At 52.0% G+C, this 21,184-nt stretch overlaps 4 protein-coding genes across 4 annotated transcripts; 1 reads left to right on the top strand and 3 right to left on the bottom strand.

The window, feature by feature from the left end:
* Positions 1–177: 177 nt before the first annotated feature.
* UHO2_01872 (related to PRY1 - strong similarity to the plant PR-1 class of pathogen related proteins) lies at positions 178–1,194 on the bottom strand (the record flags this gene model as incomplete). Its single annotated transcript, XM_041559309.1, has 1 exon — positions 178–1,194. One exon carries the CDS (start codon positions 1,192–1,194, stop codon positions 178–180), a length of 1,017 nt encoding a protein of 338 aa, XP_041415243.1.
* A 1,965-nt stretch (positions 1,195–3,159) lies between these two features.
* On the bottom strand, positions 3,160–6,048 carry UHO2_01871 (putative cation-transporting ATPase; the record flags this gene model as incomplete). Its single annotated transcript, XM_041559308.1, has 1 exon — positions 3,160–6,048. The coding sequence occupies one exon, from the start codon at positions 6,046–6,048 to the stop codon at positions 3,160–3,162; it is 2,889 nt and encodes a 962-aa protein (XP_041415242.1).
* A 3,967-nt stretch (positions 6,049–10,015) lies between these two features.
* On the top strand, positions 10,016–13,372 carry UHO2_01870 (uncharacterized protein; the record flags this gene model as incomplete). Its single annotated transcript, XM_041559307.1, has 1 exon — positions 10,016–13,372. One exon carries the CDS (start codon positions 10,016–10,018, stop codon positions 13,370–13,372), a length of 3,357 nt encoding a protein of 1,118 aa, XP_041415241.1.
* A 3,607-nt stretch (positions 13,373–16,979) lies between these two features.
* On the bottom strand, positions 16,980–20,255 carry UHO2_01869 (putative Mitochondrial distribution and morphology protein 34; the record flags this gene model as incomplete). The annotated part of the gene is made up of 1 exon (XM_041559306.1): positions 16,980–20,255. One exon carries the CDS (start codon positions 20,253–20,255, stop codon positions 16,980–16,982), a length of 3,276 nt encoding a protein of 1,091 aa, XP_041415240.1.
* Between the last annotated feature and the right edge of the window lie 929 nt (positions 20,256–21,184).

The raw sequence follows: 21,184 nt of genomic DNA, 5'->3' as shown, positions 1-21,184 counted from the left end.
CTGCTGTGTTGTTCCGAAGAGATTACATGTAAGAAACTACATCTACGAATGCCTTTAATGCTACATCGAACCAAGCTAAATTTTTGTCACTAGCGACACAGCAAGGGCCAGCCTTGTTTCCAATAGAGACCGATGAGCCTGCACCAATCCCTTCCTTTCCTTATTCTCCTCCTCTACCTAGTTGAGGAGCACATTCTGCAAAAATCTCCCCAAGTAATTTCCAGGAGGATCATAATTACACACGACATACCTTGCCGTTCCGCTACTGCCCAACCCCATCTGACTTGCGCTACACTCCTTGATCGCACAACCCAGCTTCGTACTCGACTTCCAGACCATTTGAGTAAAGTGTCCCGTCGCATCGCTATACACACCCGATACGAAGTTGTACAGCTTGATCTCGTCATACCACATTGTAGCTGAGTCTGTTGCGCCAAACTGCGGGGCTGTACCTGCTGCAATGTTCTGGCCGTAAGGGTTGTTGGGCGTGTGGGCCCACTTGCAGCCAGCTGCCCAAGAAGCGGAGGCAGAGGCAACGGTAGAGTCCCATACGAGAGCGGGGGCGGAGTGTCTGGCACGATAATCGTTGTGCAGTTTGAGAATGGTTGAGGCGAAGCCGGAGGGCGCAGAGCCGGTAGAACCAGTAGAACCGGTGAATCCTGTACTACCAGTAGAACCGGAAGAGCCAGTAGAGCCGCCAGTGGAGGGCTTTGACATGACGGGAGTTTGGCTCGAATCACCTGCACCTTTCGAGCCACCGGTTGTCGTCTTGGGCTTGGAATTTTTCAAACTCTCCGAAGCCTGTCTGGCCCTCTCGAGGGCTGCCTTCCCCAAAGCCTCCGCCTTTGTCTTCCTAGCTAAAGCAGCTTCTTCTGCCTTCATGGATTCCTGTGTAGCTTTTTGAACAGCTGAGATGCTAAAGTCGTCGCTGGGACCTGTCGAGCTAGTCTTCTGCTTGTGATGTTGTGGAAGCTCTTCTGATAGCTGCTTGGCCTTCTTACTCTTCTTGCCTTTCTTGTGGTGGTGTTTGCGGTGTCTTTCGAGACACTTGCCCTCGGTTCCCCGTGGCTCAAGGTCATTGCTGCGAATGGCAAGGTTGTCGGTTGTGGTGGAGTCGATAGAAGTGGCGGCGGAGAGAGGTGTGAGCACGGCCAGCGCGCCGACCACTGCGAAAAGGGAGGTGGTGAGTTTCATAGTTGCGGAGGTCTGAGCACGCCACGAGATGAGAGTTGAGGGACGATGAGGTCGAATGAAGAGCGTGGTGTCGGAAAGGGATGCGATATCAAGTACAGTCTAGCAAGGACGTGGATGGAGGAGAGGGATGAAGCTTCCGCATACAAGAGCGGACGATGGAGGATGATGGATAAAGACTTGATGGACCCGAATCTTGACCCGTCGTTATATCAACCTTTGCGACTGCAATGAAGATCAACGATCGTCCTCGCTGTATCTCTGGTTCGAAAAGCCGGAGTTGGGAACCCGGGTCATAGTGCCCAACTTCATTGCACTCTACGCTCTCTCGGTGTCTAACAAAGTTGCCCGACCCTCTCGCCAGTAGTCGTTGCGGCCATGTATCTTTTAGTTGCCGCATCCTCCTACCACCCTCATCTGCCCTACTTGGTTTCCATGCCACCCTCATCACCATCCGCATGACCACAACAGCATCTATTGCAGCACGACCAAGGATTACAAACTCGCGTATCAGCCCTGTAGGTCGGCTGCAGTGCATTTTGTTTGCGAACTCTTCGACAACTGAGACAAAGATCGACGACCGGCCAAGGCAGCAAGAAGCGTCTCAATTCCTCAGTCAAGGGGCAGCCAAGCATTCAAAGGGTCCAAAAAGGCAATTGCGGAGAGGAAGAAGGCATTAGCGAAAGCCTTCTCTTCTTTTGGCAGTTTGAAAGGTCCGACTCGGAGACCAACACTTTTCTTGCTGCTTCAACAACCACTGTTTCGTTGTTGGTGGCTTATTTTTTTCTCTTCCTTGCGCTCATCGATCCGCTAGCAAGGTAGGCTGCTCGTGTACCCTTTCACCTTATGTATTGGTCGATTGAGCGACGCTAGTATTCAAGAAAGACTAGAGGGTAGGATGCTGAAAGGGGAGAGGGAGGGATGCTCGCGTGGGAGACAAGTGTGCATTTGCCGAGGCACGTCAAGGGTCAACGCTGGCAAACAGTGGCACAAGCAAAATTCACCCGAAGAGCAAAAAGAGGAAAGTGTTGGTCTCGGCACGCGCGACTACAACACCCGATGCCAGCTCACAAGCTTCCTCGTCGTCTCTGCCAGTGTTCCGTTGATACATTGCTGTGGTGCTCTCTTGAAGTCGGCGCGCATGGCGTAAACTGCAACCACGCTTGAGAAGCTAGCACACTGAGTGCAACAGAGAGAGTAATGGCCGACTTGGCGTCAACGGGATGCGACGTCATCCTCCTTCTCGGCTAGATCTTGATGTACTCCAACGCCAATGCTTCCAATGCCAACGAAGTTGCCCCTTCGGCCCGTCTCTGATGCCTATGCATGGATGCGCCAGCTGTTGATAGCCAAGGAAGCTTGAACCTATGACATAGATTGAGCTTGTTGCAATCAAAACTGCTGAGTTGAAGGGACACTGCAAGTTTGCCGTCGAGCAAGACCACCATACAGGGTCTAGGCGCGCAGTCAATTGCTGCAGCATCCGATCAGCATTCCCTTTTCATCTCAGCTCGTTGGTCATCGCCCACATCTCTCACAGTCGCAGAGTCGTTTGATGATTGAACCGATACTGTAGCAATAGAGAAATAAGTGATGCGAATAAAGAGAGAGACAAAGAGTGTGATCAAGATGCTGTGTGTTTGAGTGAGAGCGACAAGCGCGTTCGTGGCTGGCGACATCTATACGTCAATCAGCCAAACGAGATGCGCTGACCAGGTGAATGCAGTATTCAGAGCCCTTGGTGAGCGCTGAGGCAGGCACCGGACTGGAGATTCGCACCGTACGTTCAAATGCCATGTCAGCTGTCGTCTAGAATAACGAAACAATGCATTCAAGATGAACGTAATACCAGGCGTGAACTGCGGATATGCAATAAGGAGCAAGAACGGGAAAATATAAGGGAAATTAGGAAGCGACCACATGCGACAACATCGAACAACCAATGCTGTTTAAGCCAGTGCGAGCCGCTTACTGGGTCTTGGAGAGACGTCGCGAGGCCTCCTGGGCCTGGATACTTCCAAGACGCTGGAGCTCGGTGCTCGACATGTGGACCTTCTGACCACCGAAGCCAGCCTTGCGCTGAGCACGCTTGAGGAACGAAGTTCGGTTCGAGTACATGCTCTCGGCGCGCGAGGTGGTGCGGCTGAGGCTCTCGTGGGCAGCGGCGGGGGTCTTCTTGGAGCGGATGCTCTTGAGCAAGAACTTGGCAAAGAACTTGACCAAGTCCATGGGGAAGTACCAGATGATGTTCCAGACCCAGACAATGCCGATCCAGCCACCTTCGATGGCACGAACGTTGGTGAAGCCCCAGTTCCCGTAAGCAGCAATGATCGAAGAGATGAGCTGAGCAAGGCAGAAGGCACCCATAAGAGCGAACGAGGGGCGCTCCATCCACGAGAAGCCGTGCGAACGGGTAACGAAGATAAGAGCCTGAGCGAGAATGGCGACCTGGAGGTAGATAATCATGTGGATGCGAGGGTCGTTGGGGTTACCGTGAAGAGGGGTAACGCCGAAGGTATCCTCGAAGAAGGTGGTCTCGTAGATGACGGCGTAAAGTGCAAGGGTCGAAGCAACCTGATAAAGACCGTAGAGCGAACCGCAGAAGAAGAGCTCGGTAAGGTCCCAGTGCTGGGGCTCAAGAGCGGGCTTAACAGTGTCGAGCGAGAGGGTCATGATGGAACCGTCGTTCAAGAAGGCAATGATAAGAACCATGAAGGGAGGGAAATCGGACTTCCAGATAAAGGCAAGGAGAGCGAAACCAACGACGACACGGATAGTGATGGCGGCGGCGTAGGCAGCGTAGTTCTTCATACGACCGAAAATGATACGCGACTGACGGATAGCCTCAACAATGGTGGAAAGACCAGGCTCGGTGAGCACAATGTCGGCAGCACCACGGGCAGCGTCGGTAGCGCCCTCGACGGCAACACCAACGTTGGCACGGGCAAGAGCGGGAGCATCGTTGGCACCGTCACCAGTCATGGCAGTCAAGTGACCAAGACCCTGGAGACGCTTGACGATCTCGTACTTGTGCTCGGGGAAGACACCGGCGAAACCATCGACATCGAGAATCATCTCGTCGAGCGACTTGTAAGGAGAACCAGGGGGAAGAGCGTTGTCAACGAGAACCTTGGAGTTGAACATGCGGTCACCAAGACCAAGACGACGACCGGTCTCCTTGGCGATAGCAAGCTGGTCACCAGTGACCATCTTGACGCGAACACCAAGGGCCTGGGCGTTGTCGAGAGTCTCCTTGGTGTCGTGACGGGGAGGGTCGAAGATAGCAAGAAGACCAAGAAGCTCGAAACCGTTACCCTCAGCCTCGACCTCGCCGGAGGGAACCTCCTCGAAAGCGACGGCAAGACCACGAAGACCACGGTTGGCGAACTCCTCGACGTCGTTTTCAAGAGCGGTCTCCTGAGCATCGGTCTTGTTGCGCTTGCAGAGGTCGATGATAACAGAGGTCATACCCTTGGTAACACGCTTCATCTTGCCGGTCGACTCCTCGAGATAGGTGATCTCGGTACGCTTGGCAACAGGGTCGAAGGGCTTGAAATCGAGGAGCTTGATACCAGCACGAGCCTCAGCGGGGTCCTTGAGGGTGCCAACAATGGTGCCGTCGATAGCATCCTGGTTCTCAACACGCGAAGCGTAGGCAGCGAATCGGATGACATCCTGGACACCGGCCCAGTCCGAGTAGAGCTTGACGAGCTCGAGGTCGATGGTAAGCTTGTTGGTGGTGAGGGTACCGGTCTTGTCGGAGCAGAGAATGTCGACACCGGCAAGCTCCTCGATGGCAGTGATACGGGTAACAATGGCCTTGTGCTTGGCGAGCTGCTGAGCACCGACAGCAAGGGTAACGGAAAGCACACAGGGCATGGCAATGGGAATACCACCGATCAAGAGGACAAGGATGTTGTCAATACCACGGCGGTATCGGTAACGGAAGCCAGCGTAGAGGATAAGAATCTCGAGGACGATGAAGACACCAATGGTGACCATGCAGAAAAGACCGATGCGGGAAAGAACCTGCTGCAAGTGACCGGTGGACTCGTCGTCAGAGCCAATGAGCGAAGCGGCACGACCGAAGAAAGTGTTGGCACCAGTGGAGATGACGACACCCTCGGCTTCACCCATCTTGCAGATGGAACCAGAGAAACACTGGTCACCGGCCTTCTTGTTAACGGGAAGCGATTCACCAGTAAGCATGGCCTGGTCACACGAAACGGTGATAGCGTCAAAGAGACGGCAATCACCAGGAACAATATCACCGTGCTTGAAAGCGATAACATCGCCGGGAACGAGATCAGCGGACTCGATCTCGACCCAGTTACCATCACGCTTAGCCTTGGCCTTGGGGGCAAGAGAGTCCATAAGAGCCTTGACGGCGTTACCGGCGTTGCGCTCCTCGATGAAACCGATGGTAGAGTTGATCAAGAGAAGAAGAACAATACCGACAAAGTCTGGCCAATCGGGAGCCTTGCCCTCACCGTTGGAAAGAGCAATGGCGACAATAGCGGCACCCTCCATGACCCAGGAGAGAGGGTTCCACATGAAGGACAAGAACTGGAGGATAGGGTTGGGCTCCTCGGTCTCAATCTTGTTGGGACCGAAGATGCCACGACGACGGGCGCACTCCTCTTCGGTGAGACCACCTTCGTTGCACTGGAGTAGGGTCCAGACATCCTCGAGCTCGATAGCCTCAATGTCGACCTTGGCCTTGTCGTAAAGGTCCTCGGCCTTGAGCTCGATGGTGCTCATGTCGACGAGAGCGTGCTTGGGCCCGCTCTCGGCGGCGTGTTCAGCATCGATGTCTCGGTGCTTGGTGACCTTCTTTTCCTGTTCAACTTCGGACATGTTGGGCTAGTGTAAGGAGGTGGGGAAGGGGGAGGAAGGAAAGGGAATACACGGGAAGAAGCAGGAAGTGGTTGATTCTAAAGATGCGGAAGAGCAGATTTATGGGCAAGGCAGAGAAAGAGCAGAGAGGAAGCAGATTGAATAGGTCAGCAACGGAGCTCCTAAAGGTGGGGATGAGAAAGTGGGAGAAACACGGCTTGCAAAGGCAAAAACTTCATATCTGCTCTCTCTGTCGGTGGCCGACTCCAAGCGAATCAAGAGACTTCTGACAAGGCAAAGCCTGTTTGCATTATGTGAGGCAATGAAGCCTGTTTGCATTGTGTTTTCATTAAATGCCACTGGCCCCTCTCGCGCTTTGCCAAACTGAATGCGACCTGCGAAACAAAGCAAAAGTGGAGAAGCCGGTGAGCATCGTGCAAAAGAGGATAGACTTACCCTGTCGTTGAACTTCTCACTCAAATTCGCTCAAGCTCTGGGCTAGATGCGAAACTGCGTGTGTGGAAGGGAAGAGAAAAGCTTGCTCTCGACTGTCGAAAAGACGAAAGGGCTGTTGCTGTTGTTGTGGGAGTGAGACGGCGCTTGTGCCTAATCTCTTTTACCGTGCGGACAACGGACGAATGGAAGGGAGGGACGGATGGAGGTGTAGGGTGAAAGGTGAGAGAAAGGAAGGTTGGAAGATCAAGCTGAGGAGGTTGAGCGACTATATACTCTGAGAGGGATAGGTCAGGTCCGTTCACGATCCGTTTCGGGGGCTTTGAGACAAAGAGGGCGGAAGCGGCGACGGGCTGGAGAGATTAGAATCACAACACACACACAAACACACACAGCAAAAAGGGCCTTTGAACACAGTCTCTCAACGGCTTCAGAGCTTCAGAGCTTCAAAGCGACAAAAGGATGCCAAGCATGAAGAGAAATGGGGCCCAAATCACTGAACAGCAGGCGAAATCCCAGAGGGCGGCGAGGGTTGGTGCTGATGTCGGAAGGACCGAACAAAAGCGAAAAAGAAGAGACCAGACTAGACCAGACCAAACCACACCAGACCAAACCACACCAACACACGTTTCAGTTGACTGACGGGAAAGGCAAAAAGGCTTCATCTCTGAACAGTCAAGCAAGCTGACCGACGTCGGACTCAAGAAGAAGTAGAAGCAGACAACGACAGGTCATGCTCATATCTCGCAGACTCTTGGCCAATCGGCAGGCATTTGAGATGCGGCTGCTGGACAAGTTCTTTTTTTTTTTTCTTTTTTTTTTTTTTTTTTTTTTTTTCTCTTCTCTTGCTGAAAAGCCGTCTCGGAAAGGGAATCAAGGTGGTGGGGCTGGACAGGGGCGAAATGGAGCGTACGGAGCTTCGAACGAAGGCAAAACATTGCTGCAGCCTGCTGCAACATGGTGGAAAGGCTCATTTTGAATAGGCAGTCAATTGCAATGCGCCTCAAACAAAGAATAGAAAAAGAATTAAAGGGCAACAGATCAGCGGTCAGTCGAAAAGTGAACCCCTTCATCTGGGCAAAACCCTGGAAGTGGCGTGCGTGGGCAACAAGAATTTAAGGGCTTTTTTTGTCAGTATCTGTGGAGAGGGCTCTAGTGCCCCTCGGTGTCAGAACCACGCACGGATCGACAGCCACGCCTGTCAGATATCGAAACAACCTTTTTCTGATTTCAAACTTCTCGTGGTTCAACCGACGCAAAGATGTATCGAAAACAAGAAAATGTTAACCGGCCTTTGCCAGTTGTTCAAAGATATGGAAGTTCGTTTCTCCTCCTTCTTGAAGCTGGTGACTGTCGGTATCCTTGTGTGACCAAGGTATCGGTTCTAATCGCTCAACAGCATCATAAATGTGACGCTGAGAAGGGTTTGCAAAAGGTATGCACGGCTCTCGACCTTTTCTTGCCCTTTTCCACGGCCTCTTACCGTTGAGATGCTGCTGCTCCTTTTTTTGCACCTCGTTTCTGACCGACCAACGACCGGGTCCACATTGACACACTAAACAAGCTCGCCAACTGGAAGCGAGTGGGCCACCATCTGTGCTTTCCGCATCCTGTTTCCTGCAGTCTTCGACTTGCGTTTGCTGCGGTCTCTGCTTCAACAATCAGCTTCAGACGAAGGCGAACTGCAGCTCTTTCGGAGTTGAGGATCCACGATGCAGGTAAGAGAAGTAAAAGATGCATCTTTTGCCCTTCTCTGGCAGCGAGCAAGCAAGAGAGGCAGCCGGGCTTGAAAATTCTCTCTGCCACACCAAACTGGTTTAAAAAAAAAATAATAATAATAATAATAATAATAATAATAATAATCTCTTTCTCGCCTGTAGATATCATTGACTTGATTTGTAACGCAGAGGCTGGACTCGAATAGACCTTCCGACCTCGGCCATTTCAAAGTCTGCTGCACGGCGAACAGTTCGATCCTCTTGCCTTGAAGACCAAGGTGGAAGGTCGGTCGTGCACACCGTCATGAGTGCAAGCCTAATGCATGTAACAAGACCTACGCTTGCTAGCACGCAGACAATGATAGCTCAGGGGCGGGCCAAAAGGTTGAGCCTTGGCAGGGGTTTGAGTTGAAGATGCGTCGGCATCTCAAGCAAGGTGCACGTGTTACGGCCGAGACATCGAGATACGGGAGGCTCACATAAGCGAGGAGCACAATGAGGTACGCAATTGTTGTCATGGTGACAGCACAGTGGCACCCGGTATCATAGCAACACAGGGGTACAAATGAAGGAACACACCCTGCCTCGGATGGGATCAGAGCAGTGAATGGAGTATATATATGTGTTTGTCATTTAGTCTCACACTAAGAAAACTAAGCATTACATAGAACATACGGCTGTGGCAAAGGGAGTCTGATCGTGACCCCGATAACGCCGTATATTAATTGTTATCTTCAATTGATTAAAAGTCTGAAGAAGCTATCACCGAGCTAACCGAAAACTCGCCGACAACCATGGTAGAAGACACCGAAACGAGGACTAAAGGAAGCAGAAAAGGCAAGAACACCCAGGTTCGGGTCGACAATAATGCCACGAGCGAGAACGAGCCGGAGGCCATCAACGATGAAGCCGACGGAGACACCGATTCCGACTCCGACTTTGATGATGGCGACAAGCGATATAACTTTCGCACCCTAGCAAAGCTCCTTGAACCTGTGCCAAAGCTCACGTCATGAAACTACCATAGCTGGAGCGCTCACGTGAAATCTTTCCTCCGATCCGTGCCTCATGCGATGAAACATCTCGAGGGAACGTACGACAAGAAACACCCGAAATGGAGCCGCTCCCTTGACGATGCTTTAATTAACGCCCTGCGTGGAACAATCGATACTACCGGAGAACACAATGTAAACTACCTCGTTCTAGATGTAATCAAGGAGTACCTTACTTTCAACCAAGTATGGAGAAAGATCGAAAACGGTCTCACGAATGAAGCCACCAAGACGTCCCACAGACTTGCGCTTATCTCGCAACTCAACGTTGCAAAGATGTTTCACTCGGATGCCAGAAAGCTAATCCAAGAGATCCGGTCCATACAAACTGAAAGCAGTCTCCTCGGAAAACCATTCACCGATGATACATTGTTCTCGGCCCTGCAGAAATGCACGATCCGGCATCCGGTGTACAAGGAGACGGTTGCCACCGTCCATCAAATCGACTTCAACGCCCTTGCCACCGCATTAAGCATCCGGCAGACTGCTGTCGAGAGTGTCCCCGCACAAAGGATTGACCCCCGACAAGCCAGCGCTAGAACCGCCGGCAACGACGATCAAAATGAACGGGCCGGAGAGACCGAAGCCGAAGCCGACAACAGCCACGCGAGCCCGAGGAACGCAAGCAAACCACGCCGAATCCGATGCTGGATCTGCAAGCGACCGGGACATGGTATCAGTCAATGCGACGCCTTGGTTACCATTCCCAAGGACTCTCCCCTCGCTGAACCCAAATAGGAAGCGTGGTGCTCCCTCACCCTCCCAATGAAATGGCAGGACCCCTCGAACCCAAAAGAAACAGCTCATTGGATCTTGGACTCGGGGGCGAGTTATCATATGGTGAACGACTACAGCATGCTCATTCACCCGAGAACTTGCCGAAAGCGGATAATTACCGCCGGAAGCGAGGTCTTGGAAGCGGCAGCTATAGGAGATGCGAGCATATCAACAGATTACGGGGAAATCTCTCTGCAAAATGTATTGTATGTAAAGCACCTTAATGTTAACCTTCTGTCAACAAATTCATTAACGGATGAAGGAGCACGAGTGATATTGGACACAACCGGCGGCCAAATTTTTCTAACAAACGGCATGACACTTAAGATTGCAAAGAATCGCGAGCGAGGACTTCTGGAGTTCCGAGGCGACACATGGCAAGAAAGCGCGATGGCCACATCAGCACCATTGTTTGAAGGTGTTGATGAGGAGTTCGAGCATATTAAGAATGAGCCGAAAGTTTCAAAGCAACAACTATGGCATGAGCGTCTCGGGCACCCAGGAAGAGATAAAGCTAAGGCGATCACAAACAAGTTAAAGGATAAGCATACCATGAAATTGGATCCAAACACCGCTCTGACATGTGAGCAGTGCGTACGATCCAAGAGCACAAGCGCTCGGATGGGGAAAGGTAGCGGCGAGAGAGCCGTAGGGCCCCTGGATCTTATCCACGTCGATCTAATAATAGACTCGTCCCACGTGACGGAGTACACATGCACGTTGGTGCTGGTCGACGATCATAGCAAGTATGTGTATGCACAGCCATTGACACGAAAGAGTCATGCCTTTATGCAACTTAAAAGGATTGTTTCGTTCCTGGAGACACAGACGGATCGGAAGCTAAAAGCGATCCGATCCGATCAAGGAACAGAATGGAAAAGCAATGATGCATTAGAATGGTCGCTAGAAAAGGGCATAGAGTGGCAAACCACCGTAGGGTACAACAGCAAACAAAATGGACGGGTAGAGAGAATGAACAGGACCCTTGGAGAGAAGATGAGAACGTTGCTAATGCAGAGGAGACTACCGAAGAAGTTCTGGCCATACGCGATCAGAGCTGCAGCGTTCAAAATAAACCTCACTCCGAGCGTTGATAATGAATTCCCTTATCAAGCGATGTTTGGCAAGTCGCCGGAACGAGCTTTAAAGCTCCTACGAGTGTTTGGTTGTCTGGCATGGGTAAACATACCCAAAGTTAAACGGGACAACAAGAAACTGGACCAGCGAGCCGTCGCATCCATTTTCTTAGGGTACAGTCTAGAGAGGAAGGGCTGGCTTTTCTACAGCCCGGACTACAATCCGAACATCTTCTGGAGCAATTCAGCAAAATTCATGGAATCAAAGTGCTGGTCAGACAGAACAGAGTGGCGACTGGTTGATACAAAGGCACCCCCAATGACGATGACAGAAGAAAATCTCGAAGATCTAGGATATAACAAAGAAAATATATTCGACGAAACAGATGAAGAGCCACTACGAGAATACATGGATATGGAGTCAGACTCGGAAGAAAGATTACGCGAAGGAATAGCAGAGGTGATGGAACAAGGACCAATCGCCGAAACTCAAATTGACAGCGAATTCTATGGACTCGTAGCGACGCGACCGGAACGGAGAAAGAACCTGGACCCAACCATACATGAAGCAATGAATGGAGAGGACAGAAAGCACTGGGAGGAGGCCATGCGAAAGGAGCTGGATGGATTAGAGGCGATGGGCACATGGGAGATAGTCGACCTTCCAAAGGGTGCAAACACCGTCGACACACGTTGGGTACTCAAGATCAAAACCGATGCAAACCTCGTGCCGACAAAGTTCAAAGCCCGGCTCGTGGCACGAGGTTTCACTCAACGCGAGGGCATCGACTATACAGAGGTCTTCGCACCAGTAGCACCTATCCAATCCATTCGAGGGGTGATCGCGGTCGCAGCAGTACGAGATTGGGAAATGGATTCTATTGACGTAAAGCAAGCGTACCTGAACTCCACTATACACCATGATGTATACCTCAAGCCCCCAGTAGGAATCGAAATACCACCCGGAAAGGTGTTGAAGGTAGTGAAAGGACTGTACGGTTTGAAACAGTCGGGCCGAGAATGGAACATTGAGTTAGACTCACACCTCCGGACGATCGGATTTCATTGCATGCCGAGCGCTCCATGCCTATACTCAAGAGGGACAGGCGACAAGATCACGATCATCACAGCATACGTGGACGACATGCTGATAACATCACCCAGTCGTGAGGAAGTAGACCGCGCAAAGCGGGAGATCATGGACAAATGGGAGATGCAAGACAATGGAAGGATCAAAGAATTTCTGGGTATCAAGATTATACGTGATAGAAGACGGAGGAGGATATCCCTGAGTCTAACGGCATACATCAAGGAAATGGTGAACAAATGGTTAGGAGGAGCAAACGAGAAATCCTGGATACCCATGCTGAGTGTAGCGAACACCGCCGGAGGCGAGCGATGTGAACCTAAGCGAGCAAAGAGGTATCAAGAATTGGTCGGCCAACTATTATGGGTCTCCAACACAGCCCGACCAGATATTGCCTTTGCTGTCGGCGTATTGGCGCGATATATGTCGATCCCGATTGACAGTGCATGGAAGGCAGCTGTCCACGTGGTAAAGTACCTGAACCAAACGAACGAATATCAGTTGCACCTAGGAGGAGAGACAAACGAGCACTCGGATACACCGGTAACGACGTATACCGACGCAAACTGGGCATCCGACCCCACAAATGGACGAAGAAGTACCTCGGGGTCGATAACATATGTGTATGGATGTCCGGTGAGTTGGAAATCACACGTTCAGAAGTGTGTGGCACTGTCGGCAGTCGAAGCAGAGTTTGTCGCCGCTTCCGAAGCGGTACGAGAAACCTTATTCTTCTCATATTTGCTCCGGGATTTGGAGGCCACGGGCGTTCGGCCCGTACTATACACAGACAGCCAGGGGTGCATACAGGTGAGTAAAGACCCAGCCAAACATTGGAAGTTAAAGCACATCGACACACGGTATCATTTCGTCCGCGATCACGTACAAGAGGGCGATGTGGAGATCAAATATGTCGGAACGGCAAACAACGTTGCAGATGTCTTGACAAAACCCTTACAGGGTCTTAACACCTCACGATTGGCTAGGATGATAGGACTGGAGATCCCGCCGAAGGGGGGAGTTGAAGATGCGTCGGCATCTCAAGCAAGGTGCACGTGTTACGGCCGAGACATCGAGATACGGGAGGCTCACATAAGCGAGGAGCACAATGAGGTACGCAATTGTTGTCATGGTGACAGCACAGTGGCACCCGGTATCATAGCAACACAGGGGTACAAATGAAGGAACACACCCTGCCTCGGATGGGATCAGAGCAGTGAATGGAGTATATATATGTGTTTGTCATTTAGTCTCACACTAAGAAAACTAAGCATTACATAGAACATACGGCTGTGGCAAAGGGAGTCTGATCGTGACCCCGATAACGCCGTATATTAATTGTTATCTTCAATTGTTTGTGTCTCTGCCAAGAGTGCGCTAGGGATGCTTGGCGGCTCCCCGATCTCTCTCGCCACCCACACGTCTTGTTCGCTGCGATTGCATTACTCGAACGGGCCTCTCCGATATGTTGTTGCTCTTGCCTTCATCCCACTCTCGTTGTGATGGCTTGCACATGCCATTGCTATCTCTGCCACACTCGTTGCTATCAAGGAGGCGTTATCTGGTGGGTCGCAGGTTGTGGGCCTTGAATCGAGTTCGAGGAACCAGACGGTGTCCAACCAAAAAGCATCTCAGAATGGCGGGTCAGGGCCTAACTTATCGCTGGTCAATCCCTCGAGAGCAAATTTACAATTCGGCCTTCTCTTCTTCTGACGCGCAAGTTGTGCGTCAACCTTTTGCCCGAGCCTTAAGTGGACGCATATAGCTTGTGGACAGATTCGAACTGCTTCCAGGTCAGGCGCCTTTTTTTTTTTTTTTTTTTTTTTTTTTTTTTTGGTTTTTTTTGTTTTTTTTGGTCTTTCCTATACGCTCGTTGCCGTTGCGTGATTGGGGAGTTTCGTTTAGGTTGCAGTTCAAACATGTGGGTGGGTTTAGGGTTGCTCTTTGCCCACATCTTCGCCTCGTTTCGTTTCTTGTCCCACACACACCGCTCTTGGCCTAAATTTACTCCATGTTCACTGCTGCCTTCTCTCGTAGCGGCATTTTTCTCCCGTCTTTCGGTGTCTCTTTGACAAGCCTTGAATTTGTCAAAGCCAAGCCAGCCAGCCAGCCAGCCAGACCACCGGTCCGCCTTTTTATCAGTTCCCGTCGGAGATTTTTCTCAGTTCCCATGTCTGTCTGTCTCGTGGTAAGAAGGGCAACTGTTCGCCTGGCTCTCTCTCTCTCTTGGGCGACGACGAGATTCCACCGACGATGGCCCAGACATTTGTACACGCATGCCCCACTAGTCGCCGATGTTGCCGGCCGCATCGAATTGCTTCAGCCTCATTGCGCCTAGATGAATGCCATCAGCATGATCATCAGGCTCTGAGGGCATACTGGTCCATCTTGCAAGGCTGACTGTGCAGAAGGAGCATGAACTTCGGACGGGATCAAAAGGCTGGATCGGATCTCATCTTGGTCGTGTCACACTCATGACCGAGTCTCACAACCACATGCAAGGCTGCCGAAAACGATAGCTCAGAGATGCCGAGAACGCATCAAAAGTTACACATGGTACCGTCATTTAGCAGATTCCGCCGGTGAACCGACCAATCGACTTCTCTCACATCTGTCAATCTTGTTGTACCTCTCCTTCCCGCTGATCACTCCCACCCACTTTCTTTCGCTTCTTTTCGGAGCCCTGTTGCCGAAAAAGATGCTTGTCAAGCTTGATCACGAGCACATGCCCTTGGTCCATGTGTTCCAATGACATATCGTTCGACCCAGCCGAACTCTCATGCTACGGCATACAGAAAGCGCCGAATGTCCTCGGATCCGTGGATCGGTCAAAGTCGAGTAAAAGGCTGGAAAGAGACCATGGCTGAATCTCCGATTGGAACCCTAATCGATCAACAACGATCTGTCTGAAACAGACGCTTCCTTCCGTCACACCACTGCTTCGCTTAACAAGGACCAGACGAGATTCCTGCCACGCTACACACTGTCTCTTTCTCTTTCTACTCCTTCTTGCCGCGACACAGAGGTTCCACCACCATGAGCCAACGTGGGGACCCCGAAGCTCTTTGCAATCTCGCTGATACGCTGACATCAAATTTCATGGTGGCTGCTCTCGATCGAATCTTTCCGGTTGCAACTCTGAACAAAAGATAAGGTCAGCAGGGCGGGGAAAGCGAACAATAGTTTCTCAAACTGCTACGATCAGTAGACCCGTCTCTTGGCAATTCAAACCCCAGATCGCAGTGTCAACGTCATGCAAAAATCGTCGGAGAGGCGGGAAACACCTTTCAATCGGGAGCTGCTCGGTCGTGTGACGGCGTGCAAAAGCTGGAAAATGGAGAGAACTGGACCATATTCCAAAGCAACTGCGACATGGTTCATTACTGTGGTACCACCACGGCAGGCGTAAAGTTCTTGGCAAAGCCATCTTCACCACCTGCTCAATGCGAATTCTGGACTCTCAATGTGGGCGAGGGAGAGGGACAGCAAAGCATGGCAAAAGAACCATCCATTCTTCTTGGTTTCAGGTCGAGAAAAACCCTCAACCCTTGCCGTGAGAGCGGTTTAGGTGGGCAAATTTCGCCGAAATCCTTCCAAGTTTGAGTTTTCTGTTTGGATGGATGCGAACAAAAGGGCGGAAGCTCTCCGCTCTCTCTCCAGAAACCCCACGATTTTTCTATGGTTCCCCGAATTGTAAGTGGGGAAACTCCAGCACTGTGAGGGCGGAGACAAGTGCCTAGTCGATCTAAAGAGGCGAATCCAAGCTCACATGGTGTTAGGGAACAGGAAGAACTGGGATCTTGAGGCGGTAGTTTCCTTCGGATGTCTCCAGGCGAGTCTCGGTCCGTCGGCCAATTTCTGTGTGCTTCTGGATAACTGTGAGATCGTGGAGAGTAACACTCTCCATTCGAAGCAACGGGCAAGCTGTTCAATACGGCACATCACGTTCAGCGTGCGTGTGAGTGCGTGAGTGCGTGTGTGCCGAGAAGTGTCTTAGCGCCAAGGACGCATACCGCACGAGGGCGGTGAAGCGGTCTAATCGTCTGCCTTGGCCTTTCATTCCGTCGACTTCTCACACATTGCTATCAGCGCATGTTGTGGGCGTAGACCAGGCATGCAATGAAAGAAATGCCGAGCACTCGCCATCATGCACCACCTTACCGCCAAGGTCAAGCTGACTGGGATGACCTTGGGGCCCCAAAGCCATCAATTGACCGACGATGACTGCTCCGTTTGACACACAAGCGAAAGAGACGGAGGCATTCACTGCAGCATTCACTGCACATCAGAGCCGACCGTTCAGATCTCCTAGCGAGCGCTTCGCTACGTTTCATGCTAACCACCGTATCTGCATTCCTCACTCACGAGCTTGGACCTTATCGCGCAACCCAACCGAGTGAAAAAGAAAGCCAAGACCTTCCAATTCATCCCACTTTAAAGGCTAGCTGTCTTGCTTTGTTATCTCTTCCCCTTCGGATAACAACCCGACCTAACTCCTCGTTGAAATGCTTCTTGCGAGTCTGCCAAGAAAGCACGTACCCTCACACATCCATTGTCGACGCCATCACACTACGCCCCCCCCCCCCCGCGCACACGCCTGCTCGGTTCTAATAAACTGTATTCGTAGCAGCACGCAAACCTGACGCCAAGTGACGCTACATTCCGATGGGTTGCTCGGCTCAGAGTCGCCAAGGGTCTTCTACTTGCATTAGTGAATTGGGGTATGTCATGTAACGCGTATACTACATCGTCATGAAGGGTATCTAGAAAAGAGGGTCTATCCAGGGCACTATTCACGAATGGCTTCCCATCGCAGAGCGCTCAGTCGCGCAGCTTCGGAAGGTGGACCCATCGAATCCGGTCTGCTTCGTCGACGGGCATCCTTGACGCCAGATCGAATGCCTTTGCTCGATTCAGCGGCGGACAAAGAAGAAGAGCTGCCCGCCTTGAAAGGTTTCGGTCCTGAGCCAGCAAAGCGTGAGAAGCCGTACTCGTCAGAGCCAGCTGCAATGTCGCCATGCGCTGGGTTTGTCGACGCGTTTCTATTGGGCTGAGAAGACGTGGCTGCAGTATTGTCATCGTGCGAACTGGACGAGCCCAGCTGGAAGGTACGACGTCGTCTCGCTGGCAAGCCAGAGGAAGGTACGGGCGGCTCTGCGTCTCGAGGGGTCTTCTGCTCAAATGAAGCTTGCCTACCGTTGGCATGCTTGTTATCACTGCTACATTTGCGTTGCTTGCTCATCGCGCCAGTCTGCGAGCTTCCACTTGTCGTACCGGTCCCACTGGCAGCGCTGCTTCCTACAACACTGGCACTCCCCGACGTCGTCTGCCAACCAGGTGTCACAGGTGCACTTCGCACAGTGAAATGCTCCATGTTCCTTGTAAAGGGACTCAACGTATGGTTCGACTTGACCAGATCCAGGAAGTGAGCAGAGGCATCGATCGACAGTCGAGTCGGTGCATTCCCAGAGCCGTGTCCACCTTTTGACTGACCCGCAGCTTGCGGACTGTTGCTCGCGCTAGCAAAGGGTCCTGCCATGTTAGAGGCACCCCGTGGGCTGCCATGATGGAGGCTCGAATCACGGAAGGGCGAGATCGACAGCATATCTTGCGCGCCAGAGGGTGACGTCGAAAAGACCGCATCTCGGTCTGAGGTTGCTCGCAACTGTGGACTGCGCTCCCAACTGGCCAAATCGCCAGGCGGAGAGGTTGCATAGGTGACTCTGCTTCGACCTGGAGTGGCAGCAAGGCCGGGACCTTCCCCGGTGCGTTGCGGAAGGAAGCCAGAACGATCGCCATTCTTCATTGTCTTTGAACGCTGGTGGTTTGCGCTCTTGTTCTTGCGGAACTTGATGCCGGAGTTTGACTGTGTTTCCGAGTTGAGCTGAGCGTTGGCAGCTCGGCTTGCAGCATCGAATCCATTCTGCATATCCCAGTTCTGCGACTGAGACGAAGTCGGTGCGGTGCTTGCGGCGGCACTGTGGTCCCATTGTAAATCTTGAATGGAAAGATCACGGTGGGAAGAATCGCGGCTCGTCGAGGCCGGCCTCCCGTTCGCAAGGCTCCTTCGCTGGCTTGAGCTTGAGGAAGATGAGTGCTCTGCATCGAGGACCTGCTGAAGGGAAGCGTCGCTGCTGTGGTAAGATCCAGGCGGGAGGTCCAACAAGCTCTCGTCACTACTGTCGCGCGAAACAAAGGCGGCACCAAGCTGAGGCGAATCGTGCATACCCCGCACTGTGTTGGTGCGCGAACTCTGAGCACCCATCGTGGCACTGCCGTAGTCAGATCCGAAATGAGTCGCACCCGTTCTTGTGGAGGGTGTACCACCGTACTGAGACGGTCGAGCTGTGTCCTCGTCATCCCAGTCCACCTCCGGAGGCTGCACCTTGCTAGCGGTGTGATAGATTCTAGGCCTTGTCACCGTACCGCCTCCCACTGCGGGGATTGTTTCGTAAAGGATCTCAGGTTCTGGCTTCTTCCTTCGAGCGGACGACGTTGCTGATCTCTCAGATCGAGTGGAAGACGCACCACGAGCACCCGATGAAGGACGGCCAGACTGCGAGCTTCGCTTGCCTCGCTTCGTTGACGACTGAGGCTGATTGTCAAAGATGATGGAAGAAGCGCGATTGAGCTCATGGGTGTCGGAAAAGGCGGCGGAGGCAGGTGGGTATCCAAAGCGGGTGTAGTCAATGGAAGTGTCGACAGCACTGTCTTGCTCGTGCATGTCCAGGTCAGGCACGTCATCTTCGAGCTCTTCCGAAGCTGCGTCGGCGTCCGAGTCCGTGGTCATGTCATCCTCCGAACGCTCGCCTTCCTGCGAGTCATTGCCATCGTGATCCTGATCAAGTTCTGAGTCGACATCATCTGATCGCATTTCGAGATCGTCAAAAGCAGCTCCGTCCAGATCGATGTCGTTGCCATCCTGCATGATGGCCTTCGTCGGACCGAGCGTGGGCGATGGTGCTGTGAGATCCTTGAGCCCACCAAGACCTCGTTGAGCCAGTTTCCCGAGCCCAGAGAAGCCGCTATGTGTTGGCAGATCGTCAGGACGTAGACCATATGTAGGATCGTAGTGCTCAATGTCAGGGAAGGCGGCATCGAAGGGGGACGCGTGAGTCGAAGGAAGCTCATCGTGAAGCAGGGCGGCTGAGGTAGATGCAGCCTTAGCGACGTGTCGAGGCCGCCGCAAGCTTCCACGAGCTTTCGGAGGAGAGCGACTAGACGGAGCGGCAGACCCAGCCACATTGCCTGCTGACCTTCCTTGCTGCGACTTTCTGCCCTTGTTATGAGTGCGTCTGGACGGACCGCCTGACGCAGAGGCAGTCTCGAGAACGTCAAGAGGCTCGCTGGAGGAACGCGGAAGATTTGGCTCTCTTGTCCGTGTGGGCTTAGGTCCTTGTGAGACATCGTCCGCCTCTGACCTTTGCTTCGCCTTCTCCTTCTCCGATTTGACCTCGCCGCTAAGCCACCTTTGGCTCAATCTGTGAATGATGCCGGGCAAATCTTCTCGGAACATCTCGCGCAACTGCCCTTCAATTTCTTGTTGGAGATACTTTTGGATGACGGCTACACTGTCAAAAGTGGAGCTCACTTCGACGCTCTCGAGTGGATCATTCTTGAAGACGAGTGTGATTCCTTTGGCCTTTGAGACGACCAGGACGACAATGGCACGAAGCTTGACAGACGAGAGCCGCAAGTGCATGGGCACGACGAGCGGCGCAGCGGCAAATAGAATACCTCTGGATGCATTGGAGGAAGGAAAGAGGCCAATGTCTGGTCGGTTGGGTTTAGAAAGTGGATTGGCCTGTACCTTTGTCTTTAGGACGAGATGTGCATCGCCGGCGTACGTGAGTCGGAAGATGCCGCGGAAACGGTCGGTACCAAGGTCACCAATCTCGAGAATCTCGAGCTCTGGAGGGATGGTGCCCATTCCAAGCTCTTCTACTAAGATGTCGTCCGCAATGACTTTTGGCTTTGGTCCACGGTTGAGCGCGCTGTTGAGCATTTGCGCTGCGCTCGTGTGGAACGCCTCCGAGAAAGTCGGCCATTTGAAGTTGAACGACATGATGGGCTAGAATTCTATGGTGTTAATGGAAAAAAGAATTTGTGATGATTGCGTGCTTTGCGCACTTAGGTTGAAACGAAACGGCGCGGTTGATGACGGAGCCTGAGAGGCTGTTGGCTATGAATGGATTGTCGACATGGAAACGGGTTCGGATGGCGCCAGCGCTCGATATCCGCGGTGAGTGACCAGCCCAAAGGTGAGAGTTGGAAGTCGTGCAATCAGAACTGAAGCATGTCGAAACACGTTCAGGATACAATGAAGATGTGATAGGGAAGGTTGAGTCTGATGAGAGCGTGTGTTTGAGAATGTGAATCTTGAGGCTGAAACTACTAGCTGGAAAGTGTGAGTAGGGGGTTTCAGTTATCTCTGAGTTTTGAAAACACAATACTTTGAAAATATGTTTAAGCCCAATTTTTGATGCCCCAAGAAACTGCACAGGCCTGTGACACTTGCATCTTGGAGTTTCACTTGACTCAGCTGGTAAAAACAATCTCTGATTCCCTACACCAGGTCAAGATCAAAGTGATCATATCAGACATTGTTGAACACTATACTGAACAATGCCAAAACCTTTGATTGAAAAGCTAAAGCAAATAGCTTACATCACACCTGTTCTGATAGCTGTCTTCTGTGAGCCTCATGCCATCAGTTTTGTCTCTCCTGCCATTCAGTGAAGGCCAATGTTGTCATTCCCATCCTTTGAGATTCTGCTGTTGTGTCCTCAAAAGGGCAGCCATGAGAAGCAAAGAGTGCAGTGAGCATCTCCTCCCTAAGATCCAGTGCTTTCTCCTGCCTGAACTTCTGGACTTGGTTCTGAGACATGCCCTCCATGGCAGCAGCCTGTTCCTGTTCATATTGCTGCTGGTTTTCCCTTTGTTGTATCCTTGCATCTTCAGTAGCCTGCTGATATGCTTCCATCCCTGATGTGG

Source organism: Ustilago hordei, assembly GCF_900519145.1.
Source record: "Ustilago hordei strain Uho2 genome assembly, contig: UHO2_contig_03, whole genome shotgun sequence".
In the NCBI taxonomy this organism is placed as follows: domain Eukaryota; kingdom Fungi; phylum Basidiomycota; class Ustilaginomycetes; order Ustilaginales; family Ustilaginaceae; genus Ustilago; species Ustilago hordei.
The sequence above is the reverse complement of the archived record's forward strand: the minus strand, read 5'-3'. Positions and strand labels throughout refer to the sequence as shown.